This window comes from Haplochromis burtoni, unplaced genomic scaffold (assembly GCF_018398535.1).
Source record: "Haplochromis burtoni strain Fernald_Lab_line unplaced genomic scaffold, NCSU_Asbu1 Contig_17, whole genome shotgun sequence".
NCBI classification, from domain to species: domain Eukaryota; kingdom Metazoa; phylum Chordata; class Actinopteri; order Cichliformes; family Cichlidae; genus Haplochromis; species Haplochromis burtoni.
Window position 1 is genome coordinate 1,945,098 of NW_024582378.1, and position 13,294 is coordinate 1,958,391.

Sequence of the window (13,294 nt, forward strand, 5' to 3'; positions counted from 1 at the left end):
TATTACTGCATGGCAGCAGTTCCAAACACACTGTCAAAGCAGTAAAAACATACCTGGAAAGAAAAACCTACAATGAAACACTACCAGTTCTGGATACCACACACACACACACACACACACACACACACACAGAAACACACACACACACACACACACACACACACACACACACAGAAAAGCCCTCAGTTTGACCACTCTGACAGCACTTTGATTTTGATGAGTCAGGAAATGAGTTTGGTTTGGTTTCACTTTGCTTTCTGACATTACAGTTGGCTGCAGCAAGCTTAGCGTCACCACTTTTGCTGACTGTTGCGCCATTTGTTGCCAAACAGCGGTTTTACGCATAAACTTTGGTTTCAGTGGACAAAGCTCATGCTCTTTTTTTTTGTGGTTTTAAGAAAATGTGTCGAAGACAAGGCAGCCACAGACAGAAAGCAGTTATTGTTTCTCTCAGAAGGATCATAATCAGTGCATCCATGCAGGAGAGCTTGACGATGATGAGCCAGCCAGGTAGATTTGGTCTGCAGCAGAGGGTCATCCATCCACACATGCACATTTTCAATAAGATAAACATAATACAATAGAATGAAAACACATCATTAAATAAAATAACAGAGAGGCCACATAGCATTATGCCGCACAACTATGATTTCTTTATTTGACTGATCGCTGCTGGAACAAAACTCTATTTAAAGTTTGTTGTTCTCTACTTTGGGACCACAAAACTTTATCCAAAAGGAAGAAAGTGAAACTCACCATGCAAAGAGTGGCAGCCAGCTACCGTAGCTGTCAGGAGTGCTGGGTTCAGCTGTGACTCTTCAATTTTGTTGTAATTTCTCCTGTTTTGTCATGGCTAACAAACCTAAACTACTGGAAAACATCTGGAAAACAAGGAAGAGGCTCTGTCAAGGTTTAGGGCTGGATTTCAGACAGTGCCGTTGGACAGCTCGTCAGTATTGATGGAAATATGAATACGGAAAAGTACCATCCGATTTTGATCTACTGTGGATCTGGAAAGCTTCTGAGTGGCATCGACTCTATTGTTCAGCATTGACTGGCATCCCCGGAGCCCAGACCTCAACATTATTGAAGCAGTGTGGGATCATTTTGACAGAGAACAGAACAAAGGCAGCCAATATACAAAGAAGAGCTTTTAATGTCTTTCAAGAAGCCTGGAGAACTATTCCTGAACACTACGTGACTATGAGAGTTCAGACTGTGCTGAAGAATAAAGGTGGACATATCAAATATTGACTTTAAAGCACGTTAGAATTGTAAAAACTCTATTTTTGCATTAAGAAATTTATTCTATGTATGTTTGCAGATGTTTCAATGAATCACTGAACTCTCCTAGCAAAATATGAAGAAATTAGGGAAATGAGAGATAGCTCCAGACTTTGCAGAGTACTGTAAAACAAGTATCTTAAAACATCACAATCCAGGCACTAAGGATAGGTTTGTAAAAGTATTGAAAGACCTTTATTTTCCACGAGCTTGCAGAGGTACAAAGAGCTTCTTGATAGCCTCACTCACCATGCCTGTGCTGCACTAATCACATGCACCATTTTTCGTCAGCCTCTAGGGGCAGTGGTGAGCATAGCATTTTTCTAGCCTTTCAGGAAGCACATAGCCCTCTGATAGGCTGTTTATTTCAATATACAGTACCCTGAAGCTTAACATGCGTGTAACAGCCTATCGTAGGGCTTTGTACTTCCTGGGTGAAGTACTTACTTTAACCTCAAACGACCCTGGTTTGTGATTTTAGTAAGTAAAGGGTTTGGTCCCTTAAAGGTTGAAAAGCATTTTTAGATCAAACAGTCAGCTCTTCCTGATGATTTAAAGCCTCGCTTTAAAAGTGACTCACAAATGATCTATAACGCACTACTAAATGGTTTACACACAGTTATTAAAGCAACAAATTAAAATGTCTATAAGACAGTGATTACAGTAATTACCAAAAAACGCGGACTTACTTTTTGGGCTTCATGTTTTTTTTTTAAAGAGTAAGTAATTTTAACCTTGTTTAACCTTCAAGTTTTTATGCAGCTGAAACCACGAAACAAGTTTATCTGCAATGAAACCGCAAACAACACACAGACGCTGATATCTCAGACATCAGTCACTGCTCACTTGTTGTCTCAGATGTTTACAGGATCTTAAAGGATGTGGTGGCACAAACAGTTTATGAAGGGAGTAAAACAAATGCAGAAAAAAAGCTTCTGTATAAAGGCCAAATCAAGATGCAAGTCTTTCCTGTAAAATCATATTTTGTTTTAGAATCTTACAAATACAATTATTTAAAACACCTGGACTAACACTGCTTTTGCATGCTATAAGCTCCCATATAGGTATTAGTGTTTATTAATGTGTAGTGTTTGTAAATAATTTTAATTTCTAATCTACAGATACATTTTATATCTTTATCACACTGTTTTGAGTTGATATTATTTATTTTTCACTTGTCCTTTCAAAGCAGATGTTATAGCTGTGACGTTAAAAATTCATCTGCTCACATCTAATTTGTAGTGTGATATAAATCCTTTACTAAAAGCTTTGACATAGATTTATAAATCATAAATAGATCTGATTAAATATATGAAACCCAAGTTTAATGATCTGGTCAGAGATGTGTTTGTATTTTATATGAAGTTTGTCATTGTCGTCCATAAACGAGTAGCTTTTATGTTGAAAGGCCTGAAACGGAAGTTAAATCAGAGCTAAACACGCAAGTTTCACACAGATAAATAAGACACAATTTTGGAAGAAAATCATATCAAATTGAGGTTAAAGGTTGTTTTACATTTAAAAAGTATATATTAATATAGTCTGTATACCAGCTCCTGGGAAACACAACCAAGTGAAAATTATTAAAACGTTTAATCAATAACCAATGAAATGGTCTATGCTTCTAAATGTGCAAATGTTTTTTGGCAAAGTGCTGAGTGGACTAGATAGATAAAGTGTTTCTGGATGTTCTCATGTTGCAAAACTTGAGCCAGCTTTCTTTGCAGCAACACTCTGCTTTTCATTTTATTTTCTAACAGAGCCCTTTGCGTCTGCAGCGCTCTGCTGCTCCAATGCAGAGGGTTCATTAAAATGAATGAGGAGGAGGCCATGTTTCTACATGCAGTGCTTGTGTCTTTTGGAACAAAGTGATAAGGTGGCCTTCAGCTGCCTGATATTCAGGCTGTGTGCCAAAGTGTAGCTTTAATGCCCTCATTATTTTATTACGATTCTACTTTCAATTATTTAAAGGGTTAATTGATTGTTTTTGTATTGATTGTATTGTATTCTGAATGTGTGCTTTTAACGGTATCTGTGCACGCCAGGTGTGCTGTTTGGCTTTGGGAGACTGCACACTCTGGTAAACAAACTCTAGTTTAAGGTGCAACAGGCAGAAATCTATTCAAACCACATCCATCCCACTCTCCCAGGTGAAACACCACGGCTATAAATCCGTCTTATCTGAGCTTTTTCCTCTAATATTCTTTATGCTGCTGGATTCTGCTCCACAGAGTCTCCTGTCATGGATAAATCCTCTAAAGCCTAAAAGCTCACAAGAGGTGCAGGAGTCTAGTTCTCTTTCAGACCAAAAATGAGCTGAAATACTATTAAGGATTTTACCCGAGCAACCACACCTGAGCTGATAATAGGGCTGAAACATGGATGGAGTAAAAGATGGACATAGCCTCCAGCTCTCAAAAAAGCAAAAGCCAGCACGGAAGTGAATTAAACATGCATTCTTTTTAATGGCCAGCATGAGGCGACTCATCTGGTTGCGAAAATGAGTCATATTCAGTAGAGCACAAAGTTCATTATGTTCCTTTGGTTCATTCTACAAGTCAGAAAGGAGGATTATCGAGGGTGGGCTCAACAGTGGTAACAACTCTCAGCTTCAGGCTCCATAACGAGACGTTATAACAAGTGTGTGATGCTACGTCCATCTTTTATGCCATCTAATGCCAAAATTCTGCCACACTTCCTCCTTTTCTTACAGAACACTCGTGCTACAGCATATGAACTCTGGTCTCCTTTTGATGTGCCTTAAAGTGGAGACTTCCTATAGGACCTACTTATTAGGGGTGCAACAATACTCGTATCGATATTGAACCGCTCATACAATGCTTTTGGTTCGGTATGCATATGTATCGAACAATACAATTTTTTTACATTTATTTTATCAACTTTTCTTCTGACGACGCTGTCTGTGTTGAGCGCTCAGTGGATCTGCGTTCGACTACTCCACCTAGGCTGCACCGTCGAGTGCAGATCCACTGAGCGAAGCGCAAGACAGAAGCTAAGCTCATTGCAACATGGCAACTGCCTCAACCTACCCGAAATTGAACCTCCCCCATCCTCATTCAGATTTGGCATTTGGAACTATCTTGGTTTTCATGTGAAGCATGACCCTGTTGGTAAGCGCGCCATGGACAAAAGTAAAACAGTATGTCGGATGCAATGCTCAATTGGTGGGAACTAGTGCGTTAGCGCAGTTAGCTTGTTAACGTGTTGACACTGTCCAGCCCCACGCACGCACGGGGCGATCCGCGGTAGCTCGTTAACTGAGATTTGCCGTGTTGTGGCGTTAACGTCACTTCAACGAGATTACCGCTGACAGCACTAGTGGGAACAACGAATATGACTGCACATTTATGCAAAGACAAGTGGAAGCAGACAAAAACAACAAGCACGCGTGCTACAAACTTTACCCGAGACAGCCGTTAGCACATGATTCTCATTATGGGGACTTGATATGTTTAATGTGCTGCTGAGAATATAGCCCAGAAGAAGGGTATAGCTTTTATTTTGGAAAGAGCCATTTCTCTTTTCCAAAGATGAGTGATTTCTCAATCAGATAGATTTATTTATTTTTTATTATTTTGTTGTTTCAGCAACATTAAATTTAAAAACTGTACTTTTGAGTTAAAATATATATTTATAATTTTAATAAATGACAAATTAAAAAGGCATGAACATTTTTTTTGTATAGAAAAAATATCAAACCCTGACACCAAAGTATTGAACCGAACTGTGAATTTTGTGTATCGTTGCACCCCTACTACTTATGTGTTCTTAAATTAGTTCATGTTTAATCTGATTAATGATTAAGCTGGTGTACCAAAATTAATCTAATTTTCTTTAGAGGTCCCTTGTGCCACCCCCTTGTAAACGCCCCTGATGTCAGTGCGGTGGAGGTGTTTTATTTTGAAGGAATTGACAGGAAGCGTGACGGCTGTCTGGTAGACGCTGTGTGCGGGACGGTCGCTGTAGCGCATTCCAATGTGAGCAGAGATGTAACCGCTGTGCGGACTTTATGTTTCCCAGCCGTGTTCAGCCGCAATTTCAAGGAATAAAATGTCCAACTTGAAGGAGGCCAGCACTTGTCCTGACGGCTACAGGGCTTTAAGCGCGAGTGAGCTGAGGGAGCTTTTACAAAACGACGACAAAATGGACCAAATCATTCGCCTCAATGAGAAGGTAGGGATCCTCCGTGCTCCCCCAAGAACCAAAGTGCCGAGAGTAATTTGCTCTGTGTTGGCGCTTCGTTAGCTGTACCTCCTGTTTTTTTAGCACAGTTTTTGGGGGTTTGTTTGTGGTCATTGCTGAATATTCTGCTGTTTGTTGTCCTCATATTTGGTGTGCGGTGTGTGAAACAGCCCAGCTTTCAGTGCACGGCTCATCGATTGTCTGCGTGGCGAGCGGTCGGATTTCCAATTCGTTCTCATTAAACTCCGCGCTATTAATATTTGCGGTGAATGATTAATTACTGAAGCGAATGTAAAACTCTGGGATATCTCTGTGTTTGGTTCGTACAAGTGGTTTATTTCAGTCTGTAAACCTTCTCACTGGACAGGAAGCTTCGTATCGTGGTCTTGAAGCCCCCCCACATACGCGCCGTCATGTGGCTTGAGTCCTCGCTCCGAATTCCCTTTTAGAAATCTCGCATTGCAGATTTTTTTCATTTGCATGTGGGGTTAAACTCGAAGTGGAAGATGACTTTAAGAGAAAAACTAAAGTAATCACATGCTATTAAGTTCGGCGATATTTGAATGTACATAACGGTACACATCCGAGTAAAATTCCCACTTTTAAAACTGGATATGCTTAATCTTTTCGCTCAAGAGACACAATTGTAAGTTAAGCGGCAGTACTTCATTAAAGAGTTGTGTTACTGCAGTAAACTGCATCTTGGTGTATTGCATTCAAGCCGAATTGAGGAGTGGTAGCCAATCTTTAGAAAACGCCCGAAGTCGTGTTTGTAGGTTTCTGTAAATTTGCGTGGAACCGTGGTAAATATAAATTGGACATTTTCTAAAGGGAGTTACCACTCTGCACTTTAGAGAGGCGCATTTCCAGGGGGGTTGCATGGTGATTTTTGTGGTGTCAAGCGACACCACATCTCTCTCTCTCTCTCTGACACTCACACACAGACGCACGCTCATCTTTCCATCACTTAGTTATGGTAAACCTCATGTACACCTAGCTAGCGCGTCTTATCTTACCCAAGCTTTCAAGAAATCCGCATATTCAACACAGTTTCGCACCAATTCCTGAAATACTCGTGACCTGTAATGTATTGACCTGTGTTTCTGAACATGCATTTTCCAACATTATTTTTTAAGACATCTGATCAGTCTGGTATGCAATGATTTGTGTCCATCTACATGACATTAACATTTTCCCCTAAAGGTCAAAAAAGTCCACACTCGGAGGCTGGGTGGTTTGGTTGGTTTAGTGAATCATTTACAGCTCACATCAGAGACCACCATTTGAGTCCCACATGTCAGAGTTTAACACTATTAATATATGGAAAAATGAATTATCAAATAAAACATGCTTTTAATTCTCACTGAAAACTACTCTGTTAGGGTTAAAGACTTAAATAAAAATAAACTCTGTAGTTGTTACGGAACAGCTAAAACTGCTGTTACACTCCTTTGAAGTCCACTGCCTGGGGCGGATGCTTATTTGGTGCATTGTAATGTAAATTCACCATGGACAAAACACAGTTACCCTCTGCTGACAAAATTTTCATTGCTCTGACCCAAGCCAACCATTCGATGATTCACATGGCTATTAAAGCTGTTCAGTTTAGGTCTTACACACTAGTAACGTTTAGGATATCAAACCATCTAGGTTTAGAGATGACCAAGCTGCTCATTTTAGTTTAGAATATAAAAGAAACTGGATCTTAATGCCTAAACACACCTATCTCTTAGGTTTAACAGACTAAATACTACTCCTAGAGCTGGTCCCAAGCCTGGATAAATGGATAGGGTTACAAACATGCAGATTGTCAAAAATTAGATTTCTGTACCGGATTGAGGCCTGGGTTAACAACCGCTGGTGCTGCTGTCCAACAGGGTGCCGGTGGAAGCTGTGTTACTGTTGGCTGAAGACAAAGGAAGCGGAAATGGGGAAGCCGTGTTAGAAGGCAGCGAGAGAGATGGGGGTGAAAGTGGGGCTTTAAAGGGAAAGAGCTGGCTCATGTGATGAAAGGTAGGTAGATTAGGGTTAGGTGCAGGGACCAGGTGTAAGGAAAGCAAGGTTTGGAGACTTGGTGGCGGAAGGCAGCTTGCTTTATTTTAGGGATTAAACACTAATCAGTTTAGTTTAGAAAAAAGAGCATTGGTTGGGTTAAAGCCAGTGGTTGCCATGGAGAGTGTGCATCCATAGCCCAGTTGTTTGGGGTTTTTGTGTGTTTTTCTGTGAGATCAGGCTGATGCATTAGGATCTAATGAATCAGACACTTGCAGACAGATCTACACCAGTTGTAACCAGACGTCGTTTTCCTGGGCCCCATTCGGATGAGTTTTGCCTCGGGGTTGCTCAAACAGAAAAGGCTCTCAGTTGGGATTCAGCAGCTATAGAATTGCAGTGCTTTTTCACAGCCACGGGTAGAGTAACAACAACAGCGTGTTCACTGAAACGTAACCATTGTGGATTAGTCATCCTCAAACACTGCAAGTGTGCTTAAATCGATGGAGCTAAATAATTAAGAAATGCAATTATTTTGCATTTTGTTTGCAACCCTCTGCATTGTAGCAGCATAAAACGCAGTATTACTGAGACAGAAGCTTGAGAGTCACATCATTAGAAACGACCCTGGCTCTGTGTCGTAGATATAATTAAAACCTGGAGTTTTGAGCAAGTTGGTATAATGAAACTAAACTCGTGCAACAGGTCTTATTTCTGATGTGTTGTTAGACAGTTTGACTTTGGGAGGGCTCTATGAGAGTATGGTCACTTTGGGAGCAGCCTCAAGTGGGCATTAGAGGAACTGCTGTTTGGGGTATTTTTGGGGTTGGCTTGGTTTTTAAGCTCTGAACGTTGCTGCTTCACTGATGTATGGGATTAGTTAATAACAATAATAATGCGGAGCTTAAATTGGTTGAAAAAAAAAAAAGAGCAGCTACCAGTCAGGTTGACATCTGTGAGAGCCATTCATTCCTCTTTTGTTCCTGCTTTTGTTCTGTTGTGATACGTGTTTGAATACCAGCTGTGTAATGCATTACTGCAGGATGCTTAACAGTTTCTGACATCTTCAGCAGGAATTAGAGCACCGATGTTGGTAGGCTGAACAAGACCCACGTGTGTCCGACTGTATGACATAAAGGAGAAACGACTGCAAAGATGTTCGGAGCGCACAGCTTGTGGGAACATCAGAAATCGCTCACACGATGTGACAACAACACAGCGACCCACTGGAAAGCTGATAAAATGTCAAAACATAAACTGTAGCCTACACATGCCGTAATCACTGCTTGCTGTTTCATTAACCCTTATCAGTGAGGAATGGTATCTAAATCACTCTTCAGACTAAATGTGGGGCGAAGGTGGTGTTTACGTGGAACCTGAGGGGTATGCTGCCAACATAGTTCAACAAAGCCAGGCTTTCTTTGCTTTAGCTGGCTCTAGCTGGACTTTCTGCTTCAGGCTCTGTGTACGCTCACATAAAAAGGGGTGTGTCATGCATCACATGACTCTTCTTCCTCAGAAAATGATCCCCGCGAGAGATGTTATCAGATTATGATGGTGATTTAAAAATCTGTGAAGAACATGAAAAATGCAACAGTGAAAAGCAACAACATAGAAAATGAGACAAGCTATTAATGCTGCAGAAGGTCATTAATCTGGTGATTTAGCACCCAGAGTGATAAAATAAACAAAGAAATCAAGTTTTCTATGTTAATGCTGATTTTTTATCAGTGCTGCTGTTTTATTTCTAAGATGACAGCTGCACATTAGAGCTCTGAAACTTGGGACTGGACACATTTAAGCATTGAATGTTACTGTCTCATAGCCTAATAGAGGAGTCATGGAAATAGCTTTTGTTTCCTGGCAGATCAAAGTGAAATTAATTTGAATGATTACACAGGTATTTTCACTGTGTGTCTATGTGTTCTTGTAGCTGCAGTTCAGAAGTGTAAAAGGGACCTCGCAGCAGATTAGAACCGACTATAAAGACTGTTCATACATTTTCTACATCACAAAATTAACACAAACACAATCCTGTGATAATGTTACGGATTTTGCATTTTATCCAGCAGGTTTACTCAGGTACAACTTAGCAGCTTGCACATATAAAACATATTTGCCCAGCAGATTATCCGTATTACACTTAAATCATGTTATAAATAAAAGAATCAGTAAAAAGCGTGACGCGTTCAGCCAAGACTTGCAATGCAACCTGCTCCTAACCAGGTTGGGTGTTCAGCACGAGTTGCCATGGTGATTTAGACACTTTCATGACACAGAACTTAAATAATCGAATCATTAAAAGAAAACAAACATAAATAATCAGTCTGACATTTTATTTTACTGCCATGCATCATCTGTTGAAGCCTTAAAGTGTGAACCTGAGCCAGTCTTTAGTGGTTAGTTCAGAGGAAACTTCTTAAACAAATTCTTTAGTCATATCTCAGTTAATGTAACATCTCAGCTGGTGTAAAGATTGTATAGAAGATTGTATAGAAACACATTTTAAGCCTGTCTTAGGGGTAGTTTGATCTGTCCAAATAATATAATGTTAAAGATATGGCATTGAATCTTTATGGTCCCGTGCAAAGACTCAGAACACCTTTTCCCATTTACAGCAGTTATTTTAGTTATGCATGAGAAATGTTCACTTTAAACAAGAGGACACAGGATAAAAATGCCACTCAGTCCCACATGAAATGGGATACCTGACCACTCTATTTATAATCAGCCACACAACAAGCTTCATGCTGTGTTGTATTTTCAGTTGCGCTTCATTACTTCATATTCGGATGTAGTTTTTTGGTGTCTGGAGATCTTTCCACTTTGCTGGGCTCTTTAATCTTGCAGACTGGTAAAAATCATCCTCGGAGGGGAAACCAGGTAGAGACAGACCTCACGTAACCGCTAAACTTCAGATCTAGGTCATCTTCCCAGTGATTCTGTGTGAACATGAGAATCACAACTAGCTGAAGACTTGGGGGAGGGGATGAGAGCGGTACATTAAACATGGGGGGGTGGGTTTATGTCGTGGAAGCTGTCAAGTACTGAGCGCTGGCATCCAATAGATTCATTTACCTTCTTTGTCTTTGAGTAAAATTACTCAAAATTTTCTTGACAAAATTTCATGAAAATTGGTGAGGAGGTGGCGTTTGGGTGAAGGAGTAACCCATTACATTTTGGTGCAGACTGGATGACTTGCTCAAGGTGAACTGCTCTCCCTGAGAATCCTCCTAGTTCTTTGATGAGAGAAGGTTTGAATTTTAATCTCCATTTTGCCTTTTTAAAGGCTATTGAGGGTTTTCCTGGCTCAGAGTGGGCCTTCAGTGGAACGTCATTAAACTCGGGTGGTCTGCAGAGAGTCTGCATTGTTGTTCGACAGAAATCTTTGCATTTCCCCTTAAATCAAACCACAAATCCCACATGATAAAGTCTTAGTAAAGGAAAAGCTTCACTGTCAGTACATGAGTCATAGGTTAAAAACAGAGGTGTACAATTGTATTTAAAAATTCAAACGCTTTAGAGCCCTCTTTTGTAAATAAAAGGAGGGCTTTTTAATATCTCGTGTACTTATCATTTACACATTCATCAGGGTATTTTGGAGAGTGCTGCTAGTGCTGGTTTGAAAGCTTTATTGTTTAATCTAAAAGCTTAGTTTCAGCTCCTCTTCCTCAGAAAGTTGGTATGACGATAATGCTGCATTGCTGGTGTAGACCTCTAAAGTGCCATCAACCGCGAAGCATCAGTGTAGCTGCCACCATGTAGCTTCAAACTTCCATTTAACGCATTAATATAACTGAGAATTATTATTATTTTTTTATAAAATGCTTTTGTTGGGTGATAAAATCAGGACTTTAGCTATGATTTTACATGACTCTGAATGCCCATGCAGTCATCTGAGTAGGAGCGAGGCAGATAGATGTAACGTTATCCCCTTTATCTGTTTACACCAAACACACACTGGTTTCTCATTTGTTGAGGAGATGTTACTGTTGGGATTGAACCATAATTCACTGCATCATCACTTTTTGGGATACTGGGATACAATCCGGACCTGCACTGGGTATGGTTGGGTTAATGCTTGAACTGATGCTAGTACCTGGAATTCAATGCTAGTACCCTTTAGTATTTAGTATTTTATTTAGTATCTTGCTTATTTTGGCCTAAGCAGATAAGTTCAGACCTCCCGCCCCCAGCCACCTCCTCCAGCTTTATCAGAGGGAATACTGAGGTGTTCCCCAGCCAGCTCAGAGATGTAATCTGACAGCCTGAAGAAGAAGATGCCAATGTTTCACTAGCTGCATCATGTTCATTCATGGATTCACTTTTCAGGCTGTGGAACGCAGTACACTCTTCACCTTTTGGTTAGATTTTGTTTGATCAGGTGTCTGATGTGCTGTCAAGACCAGCTTTGCAGTTTGTGTTACAAATTTTGCAGACGGCATCGTGTAACCTCGCGCAAGATTACTTTGGGATTGCCGCAGCAACGATTGCAGTTTGTTTGTTCGTCAGCACGTTGCAGGAGTGACGTCACTAAAAGCTGTTTTTTTTTTGTTTTTGTTTTTTTTTTACGGTTTATTAAATGCATGACATTTGTGAAGTTAATGAATAAATGAGAAAATAACGGTGATTTAAAAAAAAAAAAAAATCAAGCAGCGTTATTTGATATTTTTCTCCTACATGTGGAGATTAGTACAGCTGCCTGCTGTGACCAAGAAGAAAAAAAAAACGCCCGCTGTGAGATAAGTCAGAGTCAAAACAGTTTCAGGCAAGACAGCCAAACAATGAGCTAGAAGAAGATATAAAGCTCTGAGAAGAGTGGGCGAAACTCGCAGTGGGTTCACAAAATCTGCAGGGGGGGCGACGCCACATTACACACTGTCGTTTGATCCATTATTGTTTTTATAAAAATATTTTTCTATCTCGTTTATGAAAGTCTTCATAATCATACAAGCTGGCTCCGTGACAGGAGACTGTCAGCGCAACACTGCTTCCTTTCTTGCAGGTACATACTCGGTGTTGCGTGAAGAATTCTTTAATGGAAAAGACTTTTAAGGCCTTCAATTTCTTCACAGACTGAGTTGTTAAATTGGCGGCTTGAGCCTCGTTTAAGACAACAGGAACACCTTTTTTATTGCAGTTTACGTGGCAGAAAACAACAACAATGCGTCGCCTCGTCTTCTCCAGTGCAGAGTTCCTGACTCTGAAGTGTCATTTGTCTTGGGCGGTAAACACCGCCAGCCTATGCATCGGAATACAGAAAGCACTCCCTCGCTGAAGACTGCAGCAGTTGTTGTTTGGTAAACTGGGCGGACCAGCCGAGGCAGGAAATGCGTCCGTTTGGATTCTTGTTTAAAGAAAGAAAGGAGCTTTATTGGAGTGTGAGTGTGAGTTGATCTGTATTATCTTTTGATTTCTGAGAATGAATGAAAAGAAGATCTGACATCCTGTTTTTCAGCAGCTCAGACAGTCATCCTTCTTTCGACCTCAGGGCAAATTCTGCAAATTTTTTGAGACTCATCCATCCTTTTGATGACCCGGAAAATGCGAGACAGATGCACCGTGCAGCATGGACTCAATGCAGAGGGCTTCAGGCCCAAAGAGGCTGACCGCTGAAAGTGAGCAATTGAGCAAAAAGAAAGTGGCGGGAATGTGTGAAACTGACTCTTTTAACTTTGTGAAACTCACAAAGTGGCATTGTGTCTGTGTTTGAGACGCCAGCTGCTATTGCTGGGACCAGACTTAAAGGGAGTGGCTTTGATTTTAATAATTCATGGTGGTCTCATGCTCCAGTGACAAATCACATTTACCACTC

The 13,294-nt window shown here is 40.5% G+C and overlaps 1 protein-coding gene across 3 annotated transcripts in view; it reads left to right on the forward strand.

Moving 5' to 3' along the window:
- The first annotated feature begins 5,221 nt into the window (after positions 1-5,221).
- vps37d (VPS37D subunit of ESCRT-I) overlaps positions 5,222-13,294 on the forward strand; it is a 44,432-nt gene continuing 36,359 nt past the window's right edge. Inside the window, exons 1-2 of one of the 3 annotated variants that reach the window (XM_042218294.1) lie at positions 5,361-12,860; positions 12,941-13,097. Coding sequence is in view for 1 of the 3 variants with exons in the window: in XM_005916037.3 (XP_005916099.1) it covers positions 5,356-5,478 (123 nt within the window). In the remaining 2 variants the exon portion in view is untranslated. Of the gene's footprint in view, positions 13,098-13,294 lie in introns of all 3 variants that reach the window. The other 2 variants (XM_005916037.3, XM_005916039.3) reach the window with 2 other exon arrangements.